The sequence below is a fragment of the Schistocerca cancellata genome, chromosome 4, assembly GCF_023864275.1.
Source record: "Schistocerca cancellata isolate TAMUIC-IGC-003103 chromosome 4, iqSchCanc2.1, whole genome shotgun sequence".
Classification (NCBI taxonomy): Eukaryota; Metazoa; Arthropoda; class Insecta; order Orthoptera; family Acrididae; genus Schistocerca; species Schistocerca cancellata.
The window spans coordinates 100,670,142-100,694,861 of NC_064629.1; the positions used below are offsets into that span (position 1 = coordinate 100,670,142).

At 41.6% G+C, this 24,720-nt stretch overlaps 1 protein-coding gene across 1 annotated transcript; it reads left to right on the forward strand.

The window, feature by feature from the left end:
* Positions 1-374: 374 nt before the first annotated feature.
* LOC126183918 (uncharacterized) lies at positions 375-8,058 on the forward strand. The gene is made up of 2 exons (XM_049926263.1): positions 375-1,687; positions 8,043-8,058. The coding sequence occupies exons 1-2, from the start codon at positions 375-377 to the stop codon at positions 8,056-8,058; spliced, it is 1,329 nt and encodes a 442-aa protein (XP_049782220.1).
* The last annotated feature ends 16,662 nt before the right edge of the window (positions 8,059-24,720 follow it).

Sequence of the window (24,720 nt, forward strand, 5' to 3'; positions counted from 1 at the left end):
CTTCGATTTTTTCCATATGGAGAAACATTTTCGATCAAATTCGTTATGTAGCTAAGTGTATACACTCCGCTGCAGTTTCTAGTAGTTCTTCATAGCGATCATAGATGGCAGGACGAGCTGAAGCAGTTCGACAGTGAGCTGTGTGGACATACTGCCAAGTGTGTGTTTTGGCGGAAAGTTGAAGTGTGTTTTTGGTGTTTGTGCACTGATTTCTGGGTTTGAAAATTACTTTTTCATTTTGAAAACGTAAGTAGATATGGTGTAAACAGTTAATTCGAGTGTCTTTGCGATAGATTTGAAATGAGGCCGGTTTTTGTGTATGTAGCTTATCAGCTACATTTTTCATTTACTGCATTTCAGGCGCTGACGTAAAAATGTCTCGAAAGAGTCAAGAAGAAATGCTTATGGAATGGTTAGAGATTCCACTAAGCAGTGATGACGATCTTGAGTGTTTCTCTGACGATTCCATTCAAGATGAGACATATGTTGCTCCAGAATCTGTTGATTGTGATAGTGACAGTAGTGACGAAGAAAGTCAAGTACCAGTAATTAGGACTGAAGATGTTTCTGGAACAAGACAATCTGATGTTATAATGAAGGAATCGACGTCACAGTTGTCTGATAATGCTCTGAAACTGCCATGCAGCAGCAAAAATGTTACCAAAAACAGCAGGAGTGTGGTTTGGAAAGATAAACAGTTGATTATTCCCGAACTGCAGTCAAAATTTCATGGCAATACTTCGTTACCAGAAGAAGTAATAAACTTAAATACTCCATACCAATTCTTCAAACATATATTTCCATCTAAATTGTTTGATCTAATTGTCGAAGAGTCTCATAGATACAGTGTGCAGTGTAATCCTGATAGACCAATAGATTTATCCTGTGATGACATAAAAAAATTTATAGGCATCTGTCTCGTAATGTCAATAGTTCATGTACCTAATACGAGGGATTACTGGGGAGAAGTTACTGGTACTCATCTGATCAAGACAACAATGACAGTGAATCAGTATGAGCAAATACGTAAGTTTCTTCACTTCAATGACAACAGTGCAATGATACCCAGGGGTGAAAAAGGTCATGATAGACTCTTCAAGATAAGAACCATAATAGAATTGATGAGATCTCGGTTTCAAACAATACCTGTTGAGGAGTGTGTTTCTGTTGATGAACAGATATGTTCAACAAAGGCTAGAAGTTATTTGAAACAATACATGCCAAACAAGCCTCATAAATATGGATACAAATTATTTGTTATTAGTGGCATATCTGGTTATGCCTACGATTTTGAGATTTTCACTGGAGATGAAAATGAACCAGAAAAAAGAGTGACTGGGGAGGAAGACTTGGGAGCAAGTGCAAATGTTGTAGTTCGACTCAGTAGGATACTACCAAGAAATATGAACCACAAACTGTACTGTGACAATTATTACACAAGTCTGCCACTGCTTGTATGGTTACATAAACAAGGAATTTACTCACTTGGGACAGTCAGAAGAAACAGAGTGCCAGACTGCAAGCTCCCTTCAGAAGCTGAGCTGAAGAAAACGGCACGAGGTGCATCAGTAGAGCGCGTCGCAACAGTGGATGGTGTCGACATATCAAATGTAGTGTGGAAAGATAACAAGAGTGTGATGTTGCTTTCTACACTTGCTGGACAGCAGCCTATTCATGAAGCAGGGAGGTATGACAAAAAAACAAAGTCAAGAATAATAATACCTTGTCCACAAATAATTAAGCTCTACAATAAACATATGGGAGGTGTTGACCTTCTTGACAGCATAATGGGTCGACATAAAATTCTTGTGAAAAGTCGAAAATGGTATATAAGATTGTTTTACCATCTCCTGGACATGGGAGTAGTCAATTCCTGGCTGTTGTATAGGAGAGTAGCAGAAACCAAAGGGATTAGGAGAACTATGAAACTCTCCGAATTTCGAATGAAAATTTCTCACTGTTTGTGTCGCTCAGGTCAAACTTCAGCAAAACGTGGAAGGCCAAGTAATGAACTCGAAAACCAAATACAAGCTAAGAAGACAAAGGGGCCCACAGCACATGTACCTCCACAAGATGTAAGGCTGGATCAAGTAGGTCACCTGCCTTCGTACTTGCAAGTGAGACAGAGGTGCAAAATGCCAGGATGCAAGGGATTTTCCTGGGTTCAGTGTAATAAATGTGCAGTTTCATTGTGTTTGCACAAACAAAAGAACTGTTTTCAAACTTTTCATGTAAAGTGATTATCACATGCTTGGGTACAAACCTGTTGGAATTAGATACCTTATTGTTCATATATAAAAGTGTATAAAATATACAATAAATGCTCAATATTTACAACATTAATGTTCTATTTATTATTTTAGGATTTTTCCCTTCCTATACAAAGTATTTAATCATAATCAACAATTAAATTACGAGAGATTTGGTCAAAACTGAGGGAGCAAAATAAGCACATTTATTGTGGCTCGTAAGGTGTTAACGCAAAATGTAGCTGATCAGCTACAAAGCGATTTTCAACAATAGTGCTTTGTTAATTTAATTTAAAAAATTTTTCAATATTTTTTTCGAAATGTAGGCACTATAAACTAAACATGGTAATTTTTACAGCTTGAAATAAAAAATCATGCATCTAAGGGTTAATTTGTTCATACTCTTCTGTGTCAGTGATGGCTACAGGCCTTGTGTCATTCAGATCATCCTCTACCTTTGTAGATAAGTTAGTGAAATGATCCGAAAGTTTGGCTACTTTCTCCGATAGTGTACTTATTTCCTCAGTGTGTTTTTCTGAACCAAGTTTCAGAGTGTCCATTTGTGTTGAAATCGTATCTACTGTGTCCATTAAGTTTTCCTGAGTTTTTGCAAGTTGTGTAACCGAATCGGTAGATGCAACTGAGTCAATTTTAGCTTGCAATGTCTCATGAATTTCATGAACAATAGTTTGCAGTTCTTTTATGGCTGCTTTGTGATTCTGTAATGGATTTTAATTCCGCGAAAAGATAGGTTGGAAATGCTCACTAATTTGTGTTTTTACGTCATTACAAACTTTTTGACATTTCGATTTGATTTTATGTAACTCAGTAGTTAAATCTTCAAGTGTTTGTTCCAGCGTGGTGTGAAGATTTTGTTCCATTGCGTCTAACTGTAGCTGTGTTTGTCTCTGGTGTTGTTCCATTGTGTCTAACTTCTGAAGATTTTGTTCCATTGTGTCTAACTTTTGAAGATTTTGTTCTGTTGTGTCTAACTTTTGTAGCCTTTGTCCCATTTGTTGCATTAACTGCAATAACAATGCACTGGTGTCTGAAACATGTTCCTCAGTGCTTTTCAGCAGTGAAGTTGCACTGGCAACATTCACGTTTTGACAAGCAGAAAATGTGTCTTGACTTATTTGAGAAAACGGTGAGGACCCAAAACCTGATTCTCCAGTATTTGCAAGATTGTGTCCTGTCATTCCCGATTCCTGAGGCAGGCTGTTGCCGACCAATCGATCGATAATGCTTCCCTGTTCACTAATTGTTTCACTGTCTACACCATTGTTTGCCGCCCGCTCCATTTCCCTATGCACAATTACCAAATTACTATGTTGAACATTAGTTAATTCATTACACAGTGGCGCTAACACACTGCTTTCGTCTTCACTGTCATTTCTCAGTTTACTTTGGAGCCTAGTATTACATTTTTCACACACCATTACTGTCACAATATTTCACACGACAACACAGAAAAGCACAATTTGAAGAGCAAAATAAGAAAACACATTAACATAGCACTGAAAATAATTTCTAGTTAATTGCAGGTGCAGCTGCGAAATACTTGGTGCAAATCTACATGCATGCCATAACTGTTCTACTGTACAACTACAAAGGAGATTCTCTCTACAATTACGTGCTAGCAATAAACAAAAGCTACACTAATTACACAAACTACAAAAAAAATCTGAAGATTCCAGTGAGGTATCCTGGCAGGGTCGCCATATGAAATGTCCCCTTAGAACAATTATACATGACTGTGCTTAAACTGATACACAATATTTTTAGCGCAACGGAATCTGACTTTCAATAGTCCCTACAAAAGAATGGCCCTGACTAACATTAAACTATACCTTTCACAAATCACTTACCTCACAAAAATCTTCGTTACTCGAACTACTGCAATACAGCGAGCGCCACTACTGCCAGCTAAATAAAAGATTCAAACTACTGAAGGCACTAACTACTGATAGGCACAGTTAGCAAAAGAAAGATTTTGATAGAGAACAAACAATGTATTTACCTTAAAAGTCATAATATATATAGCAGTTCATGACATCCAGTCTTACAAATGTATTGTCTCTGATGGACACACATCCAGATCATCCTCTCTCAAAACTCCGCCATTTCTCTCCCCACATCCACCACTGCTGGCGGCTCACCTCCAACTGCGCAACGCTACGCCCTGTTAACGTCCAGCTGCCCAACACTACAATGGCAGACAACAATGCAAACTAGCCACAGACTGCACACAGCACAGCCAGTGATTTTCATACAGAGCGCTACGTGGCGGCGGCGTTACCAATACAAGAACCTAAAGAGCCTACTTACAATGGGTGTGTTTCATTTTGCTATACGGTGGTTTAGTCTGCTGCAGAGACTCAGCGGTAGTCGTACATAATGGCCAGCCCTTGTAGTTTTCAGGTAGGCAAAGAGGTTTTCTTCCCTTGTGTGAAAGTTACCGGTGTTACGTTAGTGTCGGAATTTCCTGGACACGGGGTCGCTTTGGAGATGTTGCAGTGTGTTAGACGGTCAGTCTGCAGCCGAGGTCTCTTCGAGGAAGGGTGAGTTGATTTAAACGCGTGGCGCGTTGTCTCAAAGCGTGGGGGAGCTTTTAGCTTTTGGTCTTGCGTCTCGTCTTATAAAGATTGTTTTACTGGGTCGCAGCAAGGAAGGCAACGCTTTTGCAGACTTTCAGTTTGATTCCTAATGCAGACTTTGGTCCGTAAGAAGAACGTAGCACAAAGTAATTGCATATGTTGAAACGATCTCAGGTAGGAAGTGCGCCCTCCGGTTCAGTGTGAAGGTTTATGTTCCTGCAACTGCATGTGTGTACATTCTATTATTTTCTGAACCTTGGTAATTTTTACCTCTTCGTGAATCTTCTTTGTTTCATTAGTAGGTGTCCGTTGGATACCATCTACGTCGGTTAATATTGGAGTTTGTTGGCCCTCAGCCATTACCCGTTGTCTATTCAAATGTGTCGTCCGTAAAATATTAATTGTTCGCTGCTACGTGGTTTAATGTTACTAAAATTTGGCCACGGTACGTAGAAATCGTGTGTCCGGAACCACGTGGGCACACGAGTTTGTTGTGAATCATATAGCGTTTCACAAGCAATTGTACTGAGATACCAGGCAACAGCAGTTATTTAGATGCCTTACATCAATGTTTTAAGGAAGAAATAATTTTACCTCCAATCTTATCCAGTGTACCGATGTTACGTCTCCGTTACCTACGCCATTTACCTTGTAGTTTTCCTTGTTAGCCCACCCACTGCGTTTCCATGTGCACAGGTCCAATAATTAGTGTTCCGTTTTTATTTTAAACAAATGCTTTAGAACAGATCTTGTTTTCAGAAATGTTGCTGCAAGATGCTCTTATCCAAAGTGTCCACGCACTCTTTGATTTATTTTAATATTTGATTCACATGAACAATGCCGGGATCATATTAATAAACTTTATAATGGATGTTCTTTTATGAATTTTTCTTATGAATAAATTAAGTAGTTTTCTGACTCAGCCCAACCTCTTATTTGTCGGGTGGCTAGAGTTGGTGGCGACCCAATCTTTTACGTTGAGTTCAGTGTCAGATAGTATTTCCTTACTCAAAGTGCGCTTCACGCACCTTACACGTAGCGACCCTTTACTCACGCTATTTACAGAGGATAGAAAATTAATCAGTTTTCATAGTTGTGTGTAGGGTCTGCAAACGCATGTTTTCCGAGAAATCAGGAAAAGAAACTTTTAACTGCTCTCCGTTGTATTCCAGTAATGTGAAAGCTACTCAGCCGGCCGGAGTGGCCGAGCGGTTCTAGGCGCTACAGTCTGGAACCGCGCGACCGCTACGCTCGCAGGTTCGAATCCTGCCTCGGGCGTAGATGTGTTTGATGTCCTTAGGTTAGTTAGGTTTAAGTAGCTCTAAGTTCTAGGGGACTGATGACCTCAGAAGTTAAGTCCCATAGTGCTCAGAGCCATTTGGACCATCTGCTTTTTGAAAGCTACTCAATAAAAGCAGCGCTGGCCGAGCGACCAAGGCAACAGTCTGGGAAGCGTAGGAACTGTGTTCTATTCTTACACGCTATCTACATTTTCTTTATATTCATTTTTCTATGTATCGATATTGGCGGATCCGCAATGGTTAGTAAGGTAAATAAATCTACAAATAATGATAATCTGGTCGTTTCACAATCACTGTTTTACTTCCTCGTTTTTATGTTTTCACATTTCCTCGAACAAGTGTTCCTAATTGCATTTCGCTTTTGGAAACCCAGCGGGAGTTGTACAACCGCACTGATACAGCAATGACCCATAGCATTGTTCAAGATCAACTTTCAGTACAGATTTGTTAGGCGATGCTATTGTATGCGTGGTACACATCAAAGTTAATTCCCGAAAAGAAATGTTTTCCGCCTAGTCTTGGGAAGGATCGATATAGTTGCTCGTGTATTGCATTCAGTAGATGTTATTAGTACCGCGAATATATTAGCTTCGAATGTTTATATGATAAATAATATGATCAGTAAAAGAGGATTGTAAAATGACTAGGACTAAAAAGTTTAATTCTTCACTAATCACAGTTGTTTGAGAAATTTGTTTACCTACCTTGTTATTATTCCTTATTGATTTATTATTCTCGTTAATCGTCCTACGCCCACCAGTTCTGATACGGAGCAAAATATCTGTGAAGAAACCATAAAAGACAGGTTATCCACTTCCTAACCAGTTACCGTGGTCGCTCGGCTAGCGGCGCATTCCTATGACTCCTACCTTTGGGTACAGAAGCGCCAGTCGTAAATTTTCTTTTCTCGATTTCTCGGAAGGTATGCGATTGTGGGCCACATACATGACGATGGAAAATGCTTAAAGGCAGTTATCTAAGGACCCCGTTAACTTTGAATCGATTGCGCGTCCCGTATTTTAGAGGTGGTTTTCTTAAAAATGGTGAGAGGAGAGGGTTGTGAGCCAATTTACCCCAAAGCCCTTCATTTTACGAGGTAGACAAGCGATCTGCCAAGTATCAGGCGATCGCTGTGTCCTTCCCTTGTAACAAAATACGTTTACACACCTGGTACTGTCGCTTTTCGCAGCGAGAGCATAACTTAAGCTATCTCCATTTATTTGTATATTTGAATTTGTATTTATAACTTACCCAAGCTGCACGCCGGCTAGTCCGTTATGGTGAGAACATTGTCTGTTTTAGTGCGTAGCTGACCTTTCCCATTAGTTCATATTACTGTGGTAATAACCAGACATAATTAAAAAATTATCTTCTCTCGTTTTTATCTACAACTGATTTTAAGATATTATTACTGTGATAACAGGCCTTACGCTGGTAGGAACTAACAAAATTCGATTTTCCTTGTGTGAAATATCAAGAAATAAACTGACAAAATATAAACATAAATTACACTTTCTTAATTTTTGGTATAGAGTTGAGTACTGGAAATCATGAAGAATAAATTTCTATTATACATACCTAACATCATTTAAGTGTGGGAGCGATCTACAGTAATATGAAATATATGAATAAAAACTCCAACAGCCAAGATCACTAGCATAATTTCATTTCTGCCAACTGGTTTCGGCAAGTCTAAGTTGTCATCATCGGATCCTATGATAGCAACTTAGATTAGCAGAAACCGGTAACCAAAAATACAATTATAATTAGCAATATTGGCTGTCAACTTCACTTCACTTCCATATTTCAATAAATTTCCAGTTTATAGCACCATTATAGATGGCGCAGATTCATGTGATAAGAATTTGCCTACTAATGGGCCTAATTGTTTACAGTCCATTAGAATGTTAACGCTTATTACTTGCAGAAATTAGCCCAACCGGTTCCCCATTAGTTTTATTGGTCGGATGAAACTCATTTATTGTGCTTACTCAAAACATGGACGCGTTCATTTATGTAGTAGGAATGAGGAAATATCAAACATTTTACTTACAACATTGATTTTTGAGAGAATATTGCTCCGTACAATTACAAAGTAAATGAGATTAAAAGAAGCTATCGAACATATTAAACAATGGGCTGTAGTCGTGTTATTATCTGGCCGAAAATGGTAGCAGGTTTAATTATTTCAATTTATCATGACTTCACTTAACTACTATCTGTGGTTACCGTATTCGACTCTCCCACATTAAACAATTTTCCCATTTTATGCTCAACCAACTAACATGACTGTTTAGGACTTAAGATTTGCATGAGGATCCTGAAAAAAATCTGTAGGCCATTTCGGTAACTTTAACAGCGTGAGGTGTAAACAATTAGACTAAACATTAATATGAGCTGCTACTATCTACTATTTCCTCTCTACTCACATTCAAGACGTATAATTCCTGCAAGAGCTTCTTTAAAGATTTTTACAGAGTCTTTCCGTTGTTCTGTCTGAAACAGGATAAAACCGTACATCGTTTCTCGAACTGAGTCATTACATTTATCAATAATCAGAGTTCACTTTAAATGAAATCCACTGTGTGCTGATGGTATTTGAGTTTAAATAACGAATCACTGAATAATATTTCCGACTTTTCACAAATTCTTTGATTATTAATTTTGTATCACGTGTTAAAACAAATACACTTCTCCTTATGAGGCTACCTCATGTTTGCAGTTTCAGGTTGTGTAATGCTATTGTCATGCAGTGAGATACTAGGATTAAATGTAGCAGATATGTCTATATTCCTTAAGAAACAGAGGTGGGGCGGTTGTGCAAAGCACTCTGAAACAAAATGGCAAATGGTGTCGGGAGATTATAGAATCAAACTACGTTTTGCAATAGACAAATATATAGTCCCAACATAACGGACCGGCAGTACATGCTAGATACATTTACTACTTGGTTTTCTTAGACCCTAATGGTTAGGCGTAAGAGGTCATTATTGTAAGGCTTACTAATATTTATACTTTCCTCTAGAAGTATATAATGTTAGCTGCAGTGACCAACCCAGAATTAGGCAGTGTGCGTGTGTGGTTACTCTTCAAGCGAATTAGGACCACATTTGAATGCAGCCACCAATTCTTAACGTATCAAAATGAAGCAGTAATCTACAGATGTACTCTATGTTGTTTAATCATATATTCAAAAGGCCCTCAACACAAATAACTTAAAAAGACGTATAAACAATATTATTCGGCAAATAGATGACACCTGAGGTACGTTATTGTGAAAATTATAGCAAAGTAAAAAAAAAAATATGTCGAGTGTATCTCTGTGCAAGTGCGAGAACAAGGAATATATACTAGCAACTGCGTGTCACTGGCAAGTTGCTTCGCCCTTCTCAGTGGCGTGTTCAGATTAACTGCTAAGATTACCTTTCTAACAACATATTTCTACGATGTAGAATTCAGTTTAAAATTTCAATATTTATTTCTGTTTTATCTGTCGCGTTCCATGTGTTCAGAAGTAATCAAAGCATGTACTTTATCATTGTTCTGTGATTTACACAAGCCTGGGTTCCTGATTTAAATGTGAGTGACCGAGATGAAGTATTTATTTTCACCGTAGCTTTTACAGTCTTCAAATGTAATTCTTGAAATTACATTTAGGCCTAAATGAACTGTTTCATGTTGAACCACTGAAATGCGAGAAGAACTATTTAACGTTTGCCAAGATAAACGACTCCCGATGCTACAGCTATTTCCATATACATGTGTCTGTCTTTTGCAGTCATCTCCATACACATATTTTCTGTATATATACCTTCTAAACTTGAAGAGTTAATCACCTAATTTCTGCAAATTTAAGAATTTAAAAGTATTAAACATCATAAATAGTATAGCGGAGGAATTAAGATAATCAGTAATTCAGTATCCGTAACGGAATGTCATTTACACATAAAACTGGCAACAGAAGGTATCAAACTCCAATAAGATAATAGTAAGCGTAATTAAGGTAATCTGTTACTTGGCATTTATTCATAAATGTTCTTTGTATGTATTCTTCCCAGTTTCAGAGTGTGATACACCATAAATTAGATGGTAGCCGTAGTTAACATAACTAAATATTATATAGCTATAAAAATATTAATCAGAAGCGAGGACAAAAGGATGTGCATTCTATTTTTCTGTGTTTTCTTTTTCATTCAACGAAGTACTGCATTTTCCTTGGAAGCAAGAGGATTTTGTAGTATAGAAGCCCTCTATGCCTCCTGTAAGTAAAAGTTTGTTCACATTTTGTGGTTCGCCCTCAATTAAAGGAAGCCTGTTAACAAAACTGTAAATGTAACTTTTCTACGCCCAAATCCATTTCTCTGCCTCCTCGACAGCTACGCCAGAAGATCTGAAAATGAAACAGCCCCAACGTGAAACCACTTAAGTGTCTCCAAAACTTTCAATATCGTGAACAGCTTTCCGTGGGTATTACTTGCAGACAGTTTAACAGCAGTGCAACAAAAAATTTATTAAAAATATAAAACCTCAGTGAAATGCTCTCCATCCAGATATTTCAAAAGACTCTTAACATGAACTTCACAACACGGAACCCTTACTTTCAGGTTGTCAGATACATTATGGACGTATCGCGGTTGCTATATCACAAAAATATTACTCTCTCAGTTCATCAGTTATATGACTAATTGAAATTTCGCAACAATTTCTTTGTTTGTTTGGAAAGCAGCTTGAAAAGCGGAACTCGTGTCATATTATGAGTACATCATGCACAAAAAAAGCTGAATGAATAAACTGATCTCTTTTCCAAACAACTCAGCTGCCCACATTTTTAATAAGTTTCATTTGCTGGATTAAGACATTGACAAAACGAATATTCTGTTTTGTCTATGAGGTCTGGCAGCTGGCACTTCCTCCGCGAATGCGATTCACTTATCTCCTTTACGTTCTTCTTCCAAATAAGTATACCACATTTCTGTTTCTGACGATATATGTCCGAAGCTGACAAAATCACTCGTTGACAAAATGGGGATGTGTGCAGCGACAAGTTTTCTTTGTTTACCTACAGAGGATCACGTTATTTATCCAAAATTCCTGTGCTTCAGTTTAGTGTGAAATTGCTATGTGATACAGTAATGCTACAGCTCAACTTTTTTCTATCTTCACGATATTAAGCGCTTTATTTTTTTATTTTTTAAGATATCTCGTCCATGTAGTCTGTTCTTCTAGGTTATCACCGACGCATGACATAACGAATGAGTCTGCAGAATCATCAGTTCTCTCCTGGATCACAAATACCACACTGATTAACCTTTATTGTGTTCGAAGTTATAACTGTATTATTTTTACTTCAGTTAATTTAGCGACAGAAATGCTGTTTTTCAGAAGCCACAATAACATTATTAGTGGTTGCAAGATTCTAAATGTGTGTTCGACCGTTGACTTTCCTGTACGTTCGCATTTTCACTTGTCTGGGTTGCTTCTTGGTGAGCTATTAGAGGTAAGATATCTCAGCTAACGAAGTCCTACAGTATAAGACTGTGAGTCATGATACATTACGATGCTTTTTTATTTGTCAAGCCGTCTACGCAATTAAACAGAAGGCTTTTTTATTCCATATACGTTATGGTTCCTTTTATTTATTAGGCATTCTCTGCGGTCTGCAGCACATGTTTTTGCATTACGTTGTAATTGCATTTTACACGGTCCAGTCACATTAATATGAGCACCAACTATTTTCGACGCCAACGTGCAAGAATCAATCACAGACTGCCTGTGACAGTACTAGTAGTGGAGGCTATTTAAAGCGTGCCTGGGGGCCACGGAAAACAGTGTAGTCGCAGTCGTAATGCGGATCCAAAACCGGCGCCGAGGCAGTTGTGGTATACCCCGGGCGACGAACGGCGGCTGCGGAGATACACTACTGGCCATTAAAATTGCTACACCGCGAAGATGACGTGCTACAGATGCGAAATTTAACCGACAGGAAGAAGATGCTGTGATATGCAAATGATTAGCTTTTCAGAGCATTCACACAAGGTTGGCGCCGGTGGCAACACCTACAACGTGCTGACATCAGGAAAGTTTCCAACCGATTTCTTACACACAAACAGCAGTTGACCGGCGTTGCCTGGTGAAACGTTGTTGTGATGCCCCGTGTAAGGAGGAGAAACGCGTACCATCACGTTTCCGACTTAGATAAAGGTCGGTTTGTAGCCTATCGCGATTCCGGTTTATCGTATCGCGACATTGCTGCTCGCGTTGGTCGAGATCCAATGACTGTTAACAGAATATGGAATCGGTGGGTTCACGAGAGTTACACGGAACGCCGTGCTGGATCCCAACGGCCTTGTATCACTAGCAGTCGAGATGACAGGCATTTATCCGCATGGCTGTAACGGATCGTGCAGACACGTCTCGATCCCTGAGTCAACAGATGGGGACGTTTGCAAGACAACAACCATCTGCACGAACAGTTTAACGACGTTTGCAGCAGCATGGACTATCAGCATTGGAGACCACGGCTGCGGTTACCCTTGACGCTGCACCACAGACAGGAGCGCCTGCGATGGTGTACTCAACGACGAACCTGGGTGCACGAATGGCTAAACGTCATTTTTTCGGATGAATCAAGGTTCTATTTACATCATCGTGATGGTCGCATCCGTGTTTGGCGACATCGTGGTGAACGCACATCGGAAGCGTGTATTCGTCATCGCCATAGTGGCGTATCACCCGGCGTGTTGGTATGGGGTGCCATTGGTTACGCGTCTCGGTCACCTCTTCTTCGCATTGACAGTACTCTGAAGAGTGGTCGTTACATTCCAGACGTGTTACGACCCGTAGCTCTACCCTTCATTCGATCCCTGCGAAACCCTACATTTCAGCAGGATAATGCACGACCGCATGTTGCAGGTCCTGTACGGGCCTTTCTGGATACAGAAAATGTTCGACTGCTGCCCTGACCAGCTCATTCTCCAGATCTCTCACCAATTGAAAACGTCTGGTCAATGGTGGCCGAGCAAATGGCTCGTCACAATACGCCAGTCACTACAGTCACTACTCTTGATGAACTGTGGTATCGTGTTGAAGCTGCATGGGCAGCTGTACCTGAACACGCCATCCAAGCTCTGTTTGACTCAATGCCCAGGCGTATCAAGGCCATTATTACGGCCAGAGGTGGTTTTTCTGGATACTGATTTCTCAGGATCTATGCAACCAAACTGCGTGAAAATGTAATCACATGTCAGTTCTAGTATAATATATTTGTCCAATGAACACCCGTTTATCATCTGCATTTCTTCTTTGAGTAGCAATTTTAATGGCCAGTAGTGTATGTGCGCTAGACGGCGACGAACGCTGGAAGTTAACACCCTTATCACAACTGGACGTCCACTGACTGGTGACAGATGGACTTTCCAGATGAATCACGTTTTATGCTCGGTCATACAGATGGCCGTCAACCTGCAACATTCATCAGAAGGGTCCAGGTCACATGAAGGAGCGTTATTGTCTAGGGGATGTTTTAGTGGCATTCCCTGACTGACCTTATCATTCTGTAATGTACAATGGATCAACGGAACTATGCATCTACCCTTGAGGACCATGTCCCACCTCCTTGTTTGTTTTTCCTCGGCGTAATGGCATTTACCAGCAGGACAATGCAACTTGTCCCACAGCTCGCAGTATACGTGTGTGGTTCGAAGAGCACCATGACGAATAGCTACCAAACTCCCTGGATTTAAACCCAATCGAGAATCTGTAGGACTGCTTTGATAGCACTGTTCGCGCCATGGGTTCTCAGCATAGAAACCTAGCGCATATAACCACGGCGCTGGAATCGGCATTGCTGCGCGTCACTGCCGGTACCTTACAGAACATTACTAGCTCTCTTCCTGCACATCTCGCAGCGGGCCGGGCTACAAAAGGTGGTAATTTAGGATTTTGACAAGTGGTCACATTAATGCGACTGGACAGTGTAGTAACTATTTAACACTTTTGTCGGTATTATCTAATTGTAAGGCAAGAAACAACTTTTTGAAGCGAAGGTTTCGTAAGGTTAAATTACTTCTTGGTTCTACATACTAACCAATTTCTGATCTTATCATTCCATATGTGTCGCACTGAAAATGTAACTCGTTGTCCTGCGAATACCAGGATGTCCTATTTTCGGCGTTTGCAACGCAGCTATTTCTCGTTAATAAATCACATTACTAGCAAAGGATGGTTGCTGTTTTTACTTTTTGGAAGTATTAACCTGTATCTTCATCCAGTTACGCCTCACCACGTAATTTGGCAACGAACTAGAGCGTACAAGATTCGCTTCGCGCCTTAAAATTTTGCACTGTCTGACAGTACAGTTCATGGATGCACAGTAGTGAGTGTGCTGAAGTAAAGAAAATTGCTCAAGGTGGGAGACTGATGAGTTCCCATTAGGTGATTAAACCACTAAAAACAAAAAGGAAACCAAATAGCCGGCCGCTGTGGCCGAGCGGTTCTAGGCCCTTTAGTCCGGAACCGCGCTACTGCTATGGTCGCCGGTTTGAATCCTGCCTCGGGCGTGGATGTGTGTGATGTCCTTAGGTTAGTTAGGTTTAAGTAGTTCTAAGTCTAGATGACTGATGACCTCAGATGTTAAGTCCCATAATGCTTAGAGCCATTTGAATTTTGAAATCAAATATTTCTTTAAAGATGCAAAAAAAAAAAAAATGGTTCAAATGGTTCTAAGCACTATGGGGCTTAACATCTGAAGTCATTTGTCACCTAGACTTAGAACTACTTAAACCTAACTAACCTAAGGACATCACACATCCATGCCCGAGGCAAGAGTCGAACCTGCGACCGTAGCAGCAGCGCGGTTCCGGACTGAAGCGCGTAGAACCGCTCGGCACAGCAGCCGGCTCAAAGATGCAGCAAGTAACAGTTAAACATAACTGAAGCAACAACTTTTACTGTTAGTCAACCGTTTTTATCTCATACACACAACAAGACCCTCATCCAACTTCAAAAACAAAAACAGTTTCAAGCTCAATAAAAAGTGTAATCAGTACCATTTGATTCCAAATTAGTTTACATAAAATTCAGACGTGATGCTCAAGCAGCACAGAAACCTAAGTCAGGAGCACTTGCGTCTTTGTTAAATAATGAAATTAGATAACACTGTTTAAAAACATGAATTAAACAAAAAAACTTACACAATTTGCAGCTGCAGATAATTACTTTCTTGAATAATCCCACCGTTCTTTGACAAAGTTCGCCCACTAATATACACTGAAGCGCCAAAGAAAATCGTATAGGCATTCGTGTTCAAATACAGAGATATATAAACAGGCAGGATACAGCGTTGCGGTCGGCAACACCTGTATAAGACAACAAATGTCTGGCGCAGTTGTTAGATCGGTTACTGCTGCAATGGCACTTTGCGAAGATTTAAGTGAGTTTGAACGTGGTGTTATAGTCGGCGCAAGAGCGATGGGATACAGCATTTCGGAGGTAGCGATGAAGTGGGGATTTTCCCGTACGATCATTTCACGAGTGTACCATGAATATCAGGAATCCGGTAAAACATTAAACCTCCGACATCGCTGCGGCCGGAAAAAGATGCTGCAAGAACGGAACCAACGATGACTGAAAAGAATCTTTCAACATGAGAGAAGTACAACCCTTCCGCAAAGTACTGCAGATTTCAGTGTTGGACCATCAACATGGGTCAGCGTGCGAACCATTCAACGAAACATCATCGATATGGGCTTTCGGAACCGAAGGTCCACTCGTGTACCCTTGCTGACTACACAACACAAAGCTTTACGCCTCGCCTGGGCACGTCAACATCGAATTGGGCTGTTGATGACCGGATACATGTTGCCTGGTCGGAAGAGTCTCGTTTCAAATAGTATAGAGCGGATAGACGTGTACGGGTATGCAGACAACCTCATGAATCCATGGACCCTGCATGTCAACAGGGTACTGTTCAAGCTGATGGAGGCTCTGTAATGGTATGGGTCGTGTGCAGTTGGAGTGATATGGGACCGCTGATATGTCTAGACATGACTCTGTTAGGTGACACGTACGTAAGCATCCTGTCTGATCACCTGCATCCATTCATGTCCACTGTGCATTCCGACGGACTTGGGCATTTCCAGCAGAACAATGCGACACCCAACACTTCCAAAATTGCTACAGGGTGGCTTGAGGAACGCTCTTCTGAGTTTAAACACTTCCGCTGCCCACCAAATTGCGCAGAAGTGAACATTATTGAGCATATCTGGGATGCCTTGCAACGTACTGTTCAGAAAAGATCCCCACCCCCTCCAGCACTACTTTAGACATTAGTCGAGTCCATGCTACGTCGTGTTGTGGCATTTCTGCGTGCTCTCGGGGGCCCTACAAAATATTAAGCCGGTGTACCAATTTCTTTGGCTCTTCAGGGTACTTAGCGTACCATCTGAAACTAGATTATACCAGACTATATAAAACTCGTTAGCATTAATCCAAAAAGTAAGATATAGACACAACTCACCAAGTGCAAAACCGATTTTCTTTTATGTACAAGACGTAAACATTTTAATCCCACTCAGTGACACAATAAACGATGACCTAAGGACACCTACTTGACGCTTTCCTCGGGGAGCAATTATCTTCGAATGCCCCTCTTAAACAAGTGCTTCAGTTCGTTTTTCTTTACCAGCTGATAAGGTAAAACTCTGAACTCCATCGTCAATCCAAACATTATGCCTTTCATACCTTTAAATAATCTATAACTCAAACTCTTGCTCATTCGAGAAAACACAAAAATTTTTTCTTTGACTTGTCAGTCTGAAAAGGCTCATTTTTAAGTCTGTTATGAACTGCTCTCTGAAGAGTTCTTTTAGGATCGTTGAACTCAATACTATCTTTCCTAAGTCCTATTTCCTTTTTCACAACTGCTGTCACTGCCTCTTCCATTTTTTCTGTAGGCGAAATTTGATGATTAGTTTTGCGTTACTATCTTCTAACCATCTATGAAAAGAATTGTCACTAGCAGCAATATGAAAAACGGAAAAATATAGTTAAGTAGCTTGTAATGCTAGAATAAATATGAATACTAAAAAGCAAACACTAAGATACAATGGTACACTACCTGGGGCACAACGGAATCTCGGTCAGCTTCGCCCTGGTCCGTTCCACCCCAACCTGTGAGGCTGGGTTACTCTACCACAGCCTGAAGATATATTTTGCTGTACTTGTGCACACATAAAATAGAAGTAACCACGAAACTGCGTGTTTTGAGCCATGTTATGTGGCCGTGGCAAGTTTCTTAGTGACGAAGTCTCACGTTTTACCTCCTAAAAGAACAGCATAGCTAACAGACTATTTGGAGAGCTCTATAATTAAACAATGCTACTCATCAAATAATATATAAAAACATCGTAGAATAAACAAATGAAAATAAAGTCTCATTGAAGAGACTCGATCCCATGTGAATATTAATATATGAATAAAAAGACTAGTGCGCTACCCACTGCACTATATTAACACTACAGCGAGCTGAGCACTGCAACGAGATGTTCTATAAAAGTGTACCTGCATGGTCGGGCCAGTCGAGACTGTTATTGTGGTGGATACGATGTTTCGGAAAAAAAATAAAAAATAAATCTGCCAGGAAGTGGACTCATGACGAAGTTGTGTATTTAATTAGTTTGTACAGTGCCTGGACTACAGGAACCGAGATAAGGCCCTGAGCACTATGCGGCTTAACTTCTGAGGTCATCAGTCGCCTAGAGCTTAGAACTACTTAAACCTAACTAACCTAAGGACATCACACACATCCATGCCCGAGGCAGGATTCGAACCTGCGACCGTAGCGGTCACGCGGTTCCAGACTGAAGCGCCTAGAACCGCACGGCCAGCAACCGAGATAAGGAGCAAAGTTTGTTGGCTGTAGGATTTCTTCCATCTCCATCGCTTTAATTTCGACAATGAGATTCTTGCATACTCCAAAATCATCCCCCGTCTTATACACTCTATTATCCAACACGAACAGGGTCGTTTACGTTCTTTATTTGCCAGTAAAAGTATTAGACGTGCAGCTGCAGCCCGACGCTGTTCCATTGCAACCTCTTCCTTCACGAACAGAAGTACGACAGAAAAGTCTCGCTGAGATTGATCTCTCAGCTCTCAAAGACGCTCTCATCCAGCCGTGTGTAAAAGCTTCCGACATCTGCTCTCGCAATAATCTCAAATACTTACAAAAAGTACTCCCAAGGAACTGTCAGATAGTAACTACCATAGAAAATTTGCCCCTAGTGCAATCAGTTCTTCGGGTACTATCTGAGAGTACCAAACTGTCTGAGAGCAAAAACTCTCATATGCATCCCAGCCTTTAGCAAAGATATTCGTCCAACAGACGATCTCTCTGTGGTCGAGTTTTGTCGTCTTATAGCGTGAAATGAACAACTCTTGTACAGGCAAGCCGGCCGGAGTGGCCTTGCGGTTCTAGGCGCTACAGTGTGGAGCCGAGCGACCGCTACGGTCGCAGGTTCGAATCCTGCCTCGGGCATGGATGTGTGATGTCCTTAGGTTAGTTAAGTTTAATTAGTTTTAAGTTCTAGGCGACTGATGACCTCAGAAGTTCAGTCGCATAGTGCTCAGAGCCATTTGAACCATTATGTACAGGCACAAGTTCGTACATAAGCGTCAATAACGCCATATCTGTAGACATGTACAACAATGGTTCACCCTGGGAAGTCTTGAGATCTCTGCGTTCATCTAAAAAATATATTTCACTCGGACACTGCTTCGTCCCTTCTCAAGTGTCTGATGACTCATAACGATTTCCAGCTTCTCGCCAAAACAACACACGTCTGCTGCAAAGTTCCAAGCTAAGCGAGAATTCATCCGTGATAATAATCGTCCGCCCTGACCTGCAGCTTTTCCTAAGTGTTGGCGTGCCCACTGAGACACTCCTTCTTGCGACGAGAGGTGGACATTAATCACAGGACTAGCGAAAAGCCAGCCGGGGTGGCCAAGCGGTTCTGGGCGCTTCAGTCTGCAACCGCGCGACCGCTACGGTCGCAGGTTCGAATCCTGCCTCGAGCATGGATGTGTGTGATGTCCTTAGGTTAGTTAGGTTTAAGTAGCGAAAAAAGACATGGGATACCTCCCAATATCTTGTCGGATCTCCTTTTGCCCGGCGTAGTGCAGCAGCTCGACGTGGCATGGACTCCCCAAGTCCCCTCCGGAAATACTGCGCCATGCTGTCTCTATAGCCGTCCATAATTCCGAAAATGTTGCCGGTGCAGGATTTTGTTCACAAAATGACCTCTCGATTATCTCCCATTTCGGTCGCTCTGAGTGGCCAAATCATTCGCTCGAACTGTCCAGAATGATCTTCAAATCAATCGCGAACAACTTGGTCCGGTGATATGATGAATTGTCGTCCATAAAAATTCCGTCGTTATTTGGGAACATCGAGCCCATGAATAGCTGCCAATATTCTCCAAGTAGACGAAAATAACCATTTCCAGTCAATGATGGGGTTCAGTCGGACAAAGAATCCGTCTTCCATTCCATGTAAAGACAGCCCACATCATTATGGAGCCACCAGCAGCTTGCACAATGACTTGTTGAAAAATTGGGTCCATGGTTTCGCGGGATCTGCGCCACACGCGAACCCTACCATCAACTCTTAGAACCTATAATCGGCATTCAACTGACCGTGCCGCGATTTTCCATTCGTCTGAGGTCCAACCGATACGCCCACGAGCCGCAGAGCGGCGCTGCAGGCGATGTCGTGTTGTTAGCAAAGGCACTCGTGTTCATCGTCTGCTGGCATAGCCCATTAATTCCAAATTTCGCCTCACTGTCCAAATGGATACGTTCGTCCTACGTCTCACATTGATTTCTGCGGTTATTTTTCGCAGTGTTGCTTGTCTGTTGGCACTGACAAAACTATGCAAACGTCGCTGCTCTCGGTCGGTTAGTGAAGGCCGTCAGCCACTGCATTGCCCGTGGTGAGAAGTAATGCCTGAAATTTGTATTCTCGATACGCTCTTTAGTCTTTGGATCTCAGAATATTGAATTCCCTAATGGTTTCCAAAATGGAATATCCCACGCGTCTAGCTCCAACTCCCATTCCGCGCTCACAGTCTATTAATTCCCGTCGAGAGGCTATAATCCCGTCGGACACGTTTTCACATGAATCAACCGACTACGAATGACAGTTCCGCCAAGCACTGCTGTTTTATACCTTGCACACGAGATACTACCGCCATCTGTATATATGTATATCGCTATCCCGTGACCTTCATCACCCCAGTGCAAGAATTCTAAAGTTACTGTGCTTATGACTTCTTCCTAATTCTTGGGTTTCAGGGTACACCTATACAGCTCAATGATAGTACTGTAATTAGCATGCATGGACTGAATTCAAAGTCAAACTCTGAGTAACATGTGGGTGTATCGGGTACGTCCACCATGGAGTACAGTTGCGCCATGCTTCATGTTCGTGATTTCTCGCTACGATGTGAGTCGGCGCTTTTACGTTTACATCATTGAGAATATCACTGCGAGATAACAATTTACATCCTTGGCTTTTTTCATTAAACTTAAACTACGTTCACCTTTTACAGTTGAGCCCATTCAGAAATTCATCTATTGTATAGACAAAAAGTGACTACGTCATGAGCCAACAGTGCTCTGTTGTTGCCACGCGGTACTAACGCACAGATGCGCTCAGCTGTCTCCTCGTAAAGTACCAGCTGCGTTTGTCACTGCAAGGTATCGCATTCAGCACACTTTAATGCATCGATACATTAAAGTGTGACCCATCTTTCTGCCATAGAACCAGCACCCAGCATTATGCTACTACCAGTAATGATGTAACTTCCGGATTCTCCCGAAATCATCTGAAGATGAACCTGAAAGGGTTCGAAAACCGGTTAATGTAATAAAGCATTATTAATGAAAAAGTGACTGGTTGCAGTTGTGTATAATTTATTTACATTAATATACAGTCACAGTTCTAAAATATCCGTAATGGATAAGCATAATAAGTCTAGATTAAGTTTAGCATATATCATTCACAGAACTGCTCTTTCGTTTTACACATGGTGACAGTTATTTACTTATTTATTAAGGAAAGGTCCATGCTAGCGTTTGTACCCCGCCTGGAAGGCGGCGCGTGGGTCTGCTCCTGTAAACTGAAAGGTTGGCCGAATGAAGGAAGTGAGTAGGAGCAAGAAAGTAAAGTGGTTTACTGGTGCATGAATATATACAGGGCATACATAACTTTGTACGTAGGTGCGAAGCCGTAGACCCGACGTAAGTAGAGCAAAGTATATGAAGCGAAGCTGAAGCGAAGGGTCGCGGCCGTCTGCTCTTGATAAAATGGACTGACTGTGGAGCGGAGCTATTTGAGCTCCACAGCACCGGCTAGAGGGCGCTGTCGTCGGTGTCTCGTAGTAGTGCAAACCTAACAGAGCGCACCTACGTTGTGGCATCGTAGCTATCGATACCAAACTAGCTGCGTTAACTTTAATATTCTTTACGACAACTGTTTCGGTTTTATTGCCTTTCTCAAGTAACCTGCAAGCACAACTTATGGTAGTTGTCCATGTGAATTATTATACATTGGTACTTACGTGTAGTTTGAATTGACGTCCATATTGCATCTATAGCAAACTGTCATTGTCGAATTCATGGGATTAGGCACCATGTAGTAGTTACAGACGTAAGGAATACGTTCTGAAACTCATTAATTACTAATTGCTATAGGGCCCCTGACTGTGAAATTACAGGGTGACAATTTTGAACTATATGAAAGAAAACGTAAATTATTCACAAACTACGGCGTACACACACTTAATGCAATATGTAAACTTCACAACAGATACTCGGATTTAGGTTATGACATGGTCGATATGCCTGCCATCGTTGGCGATGATGTGACGGAGTCGAATAGCGAAATTCTGCATGATCCGTTCAAGTGTCGGAACATCGATGCTGTAGATGACCTCCTGAATGGCTGTTTTCAGCTCTGCAGTGGTTTTGTCTGTAATATAGCCCCATAAAAAGGAGTCGTATGCGTTCAGATCCGGAGAATATGGCCGTCAATCGAAGCCCATGCGCGCGACTGCTACGGTCGCAGGTTCGAATCCTGCCTCGGGCATGGATGTGTGTGATGTCCTTAGGTTAGTTAGGTTTAAGTAGTTCTAAGTTCTAGGGGACTGATGACCACAGATGTTAAGTCCCATAGTGCTCAGAGCCATTTGAGCCATTTTTGAAGCCCATGCTAGTGGCCTCTGGGTACCCCTGAGCCAGAACGCAGTCCCCAGCGGGCAACTCGAGGACATCAAACACTCTCCTGCCTCAATGGGGTCGAGCTCCATCTTGCATGAACCACATCTTGTCGAAATCAGGGTCACTTCGGATAATGGGGATGAAATCATCTTCCAAAATCTTCACGCACCGTTCGGTAGTCATCGTGCCATCAAGGAATATGGCACCGATTATTCCGTGACTGGACATTGCACACCACACAGTAACCAGTTGAGAGAAAGATCTAGATCTCAAAATGCGGATTCTCAGTCCCCCAAATGCGCCAGTTTTGCTTATTGACGAACCCATCCAAATAAAAGTGGGCTTTGTCGATGAACCAAACCATACATGCGCATACTAATTCCCATCATGCCTCGCAGCTAACCGCGCAGTTTGAAAGTCCTAATGCAAACCGTTCAGAAGTTTTTATTTCATATAGTTCAATAATTGTAACCCTGAGAGTGCAGCGCTATAGACACAGCCTCGTCATCCTGGAATATGGAAGTGTAATGAAGGTGCAAAGGAAAGGGCAGCAATTGGTAACTAAGGATGCTCCCAGGTACGTAAAACACCCCCAAAGCATCACACAACCACCTCTAGTCTGAATTACACACTCCACATACTGTGTATTAAACGCCTCATTCGGCTGTGACGTATCATTTGAAAACAGGCAAAATCGTGACTCGTCGCATCACAGTACACGCCTCCAGTTAAATAATACCAGTTTCAGTTTGGGTCGCCACACTGAAGACGTGCATCTGTAATTGCTGCTGTGATCAGTGGCTTTTTGCGAGGTATGCGACGCCAGATGTTGATTGCATGCAATTTCCTTCGAGATGTTCTCTCAAGAGACTGATCGAGATGGACTTGCATACACTCACAGCAGCAATTCCTGTTGGATACGAAACCGATTGTAATTGACAACGCCTTACGCTCGTCTCCTGCTCCTGTCTGGTAGGATGTTTTTGCGACCACTGTTCTTACGCCGTGTTATATGATTGCATACCATTCCATACGGACATGCTGGGCAGTCCACGTTGATGCACAGACAACTCTAGCAACTTCTTTCACAGGCTGTGACGGAGGAACTACGACATATGGAAGTTTGGGTCTGGCCGTGAGTCGTGCACAGATAGCCAAAGCGGCCAAGGCGATTGCTAGCGTAAAGCAGCTAATCTTACTTCGAATGCCAGGCCGGCTCATATTTTCATTGTCGTCATTCATTATATATCTAATGGTTGTTCGTATTCGGAACTTTGAATACATTTCATGTAAGACATATACAGGGTGGTCTATTGTTAGTGACTGGGCCAAATATCTCACCAAATAAGCATCAAACAAAACACTACAAAGAACGAAATTCGTCTAGGTTGAAGGGGGAAACCAGATGGTGCTATGGTTGCCGTTTTTTAAAAATAGGAACCCCCATTTTTATTACATATTCGTGTAGTACATAAAGAAATATGAATGTTTTAGTTGGACCACTTCTTTCGCTTTGTGATAAATGGCGCTGTAATAGTCACAAACGTATAAATACATGATATCACGTAACATTCCGCCAGTGCGGACGGTATTTGCTTAGTGATACATTACCCGTGTTAAAATGGACCTTTTACCAATTGCGGAAAAGGTCGATATCGTGTTGATGTATGGCTATTGTGATCAAAATACCCAACGGGCGTGTGCTATGTATGCTGCTCGGTATCCTGGACGACATTATCCAAGTGTCCGGACCGTTCGCCGGATAGTTACGTTATTTAAGGAAACAGGAAGTGTTCAGCCACATGTGAAACGTCAACCACGACCTGCAACAAATGATGATGCCCAAGTAGGTGTTTTAGCTGCTGTCGCGGTTAATCCGCACATCAGTAGCAGACAAATTGCGCGAGAATCGGGAATCTCAGAAACTTCGGTGTTGAGAACGCTACATCAACATCGATTGCACCCGTACCATATTTCTATGCACCAGGAATTGCGTGGCGACGACTTTGAACGTCGTGTACAGTTCTGACACTGGGCACAAGAGAAATTACGGGACGATGACAGATTTTTGCACGCGTTCTATTTAGCGATGAAGCGTCATTCACCAACACCGGTAACGTAAACCGGCATAATATGCGCTATTGGGAACGGAAAATCCACGATGGCTGCGACAAGTGGAACATCAACGACCTTGACGGGTTAATGTATGGTGCGGCATTATGGGAGGAAGGATAATTGGCCCCCGTTTTATCGATGGCAATCTAAATGGTGCAATGTATGCTGATTTCCTACATAATG

Excerpts from the sequence above, each read along its gene's own strand:
- LOC126183918 (XM_049926263.1), top strand. The coding sequence starts at position 375 with ATGTCTCGAAAGAGTCAAGAAGAAATGCTTATGGAATGGTTAGAGATT.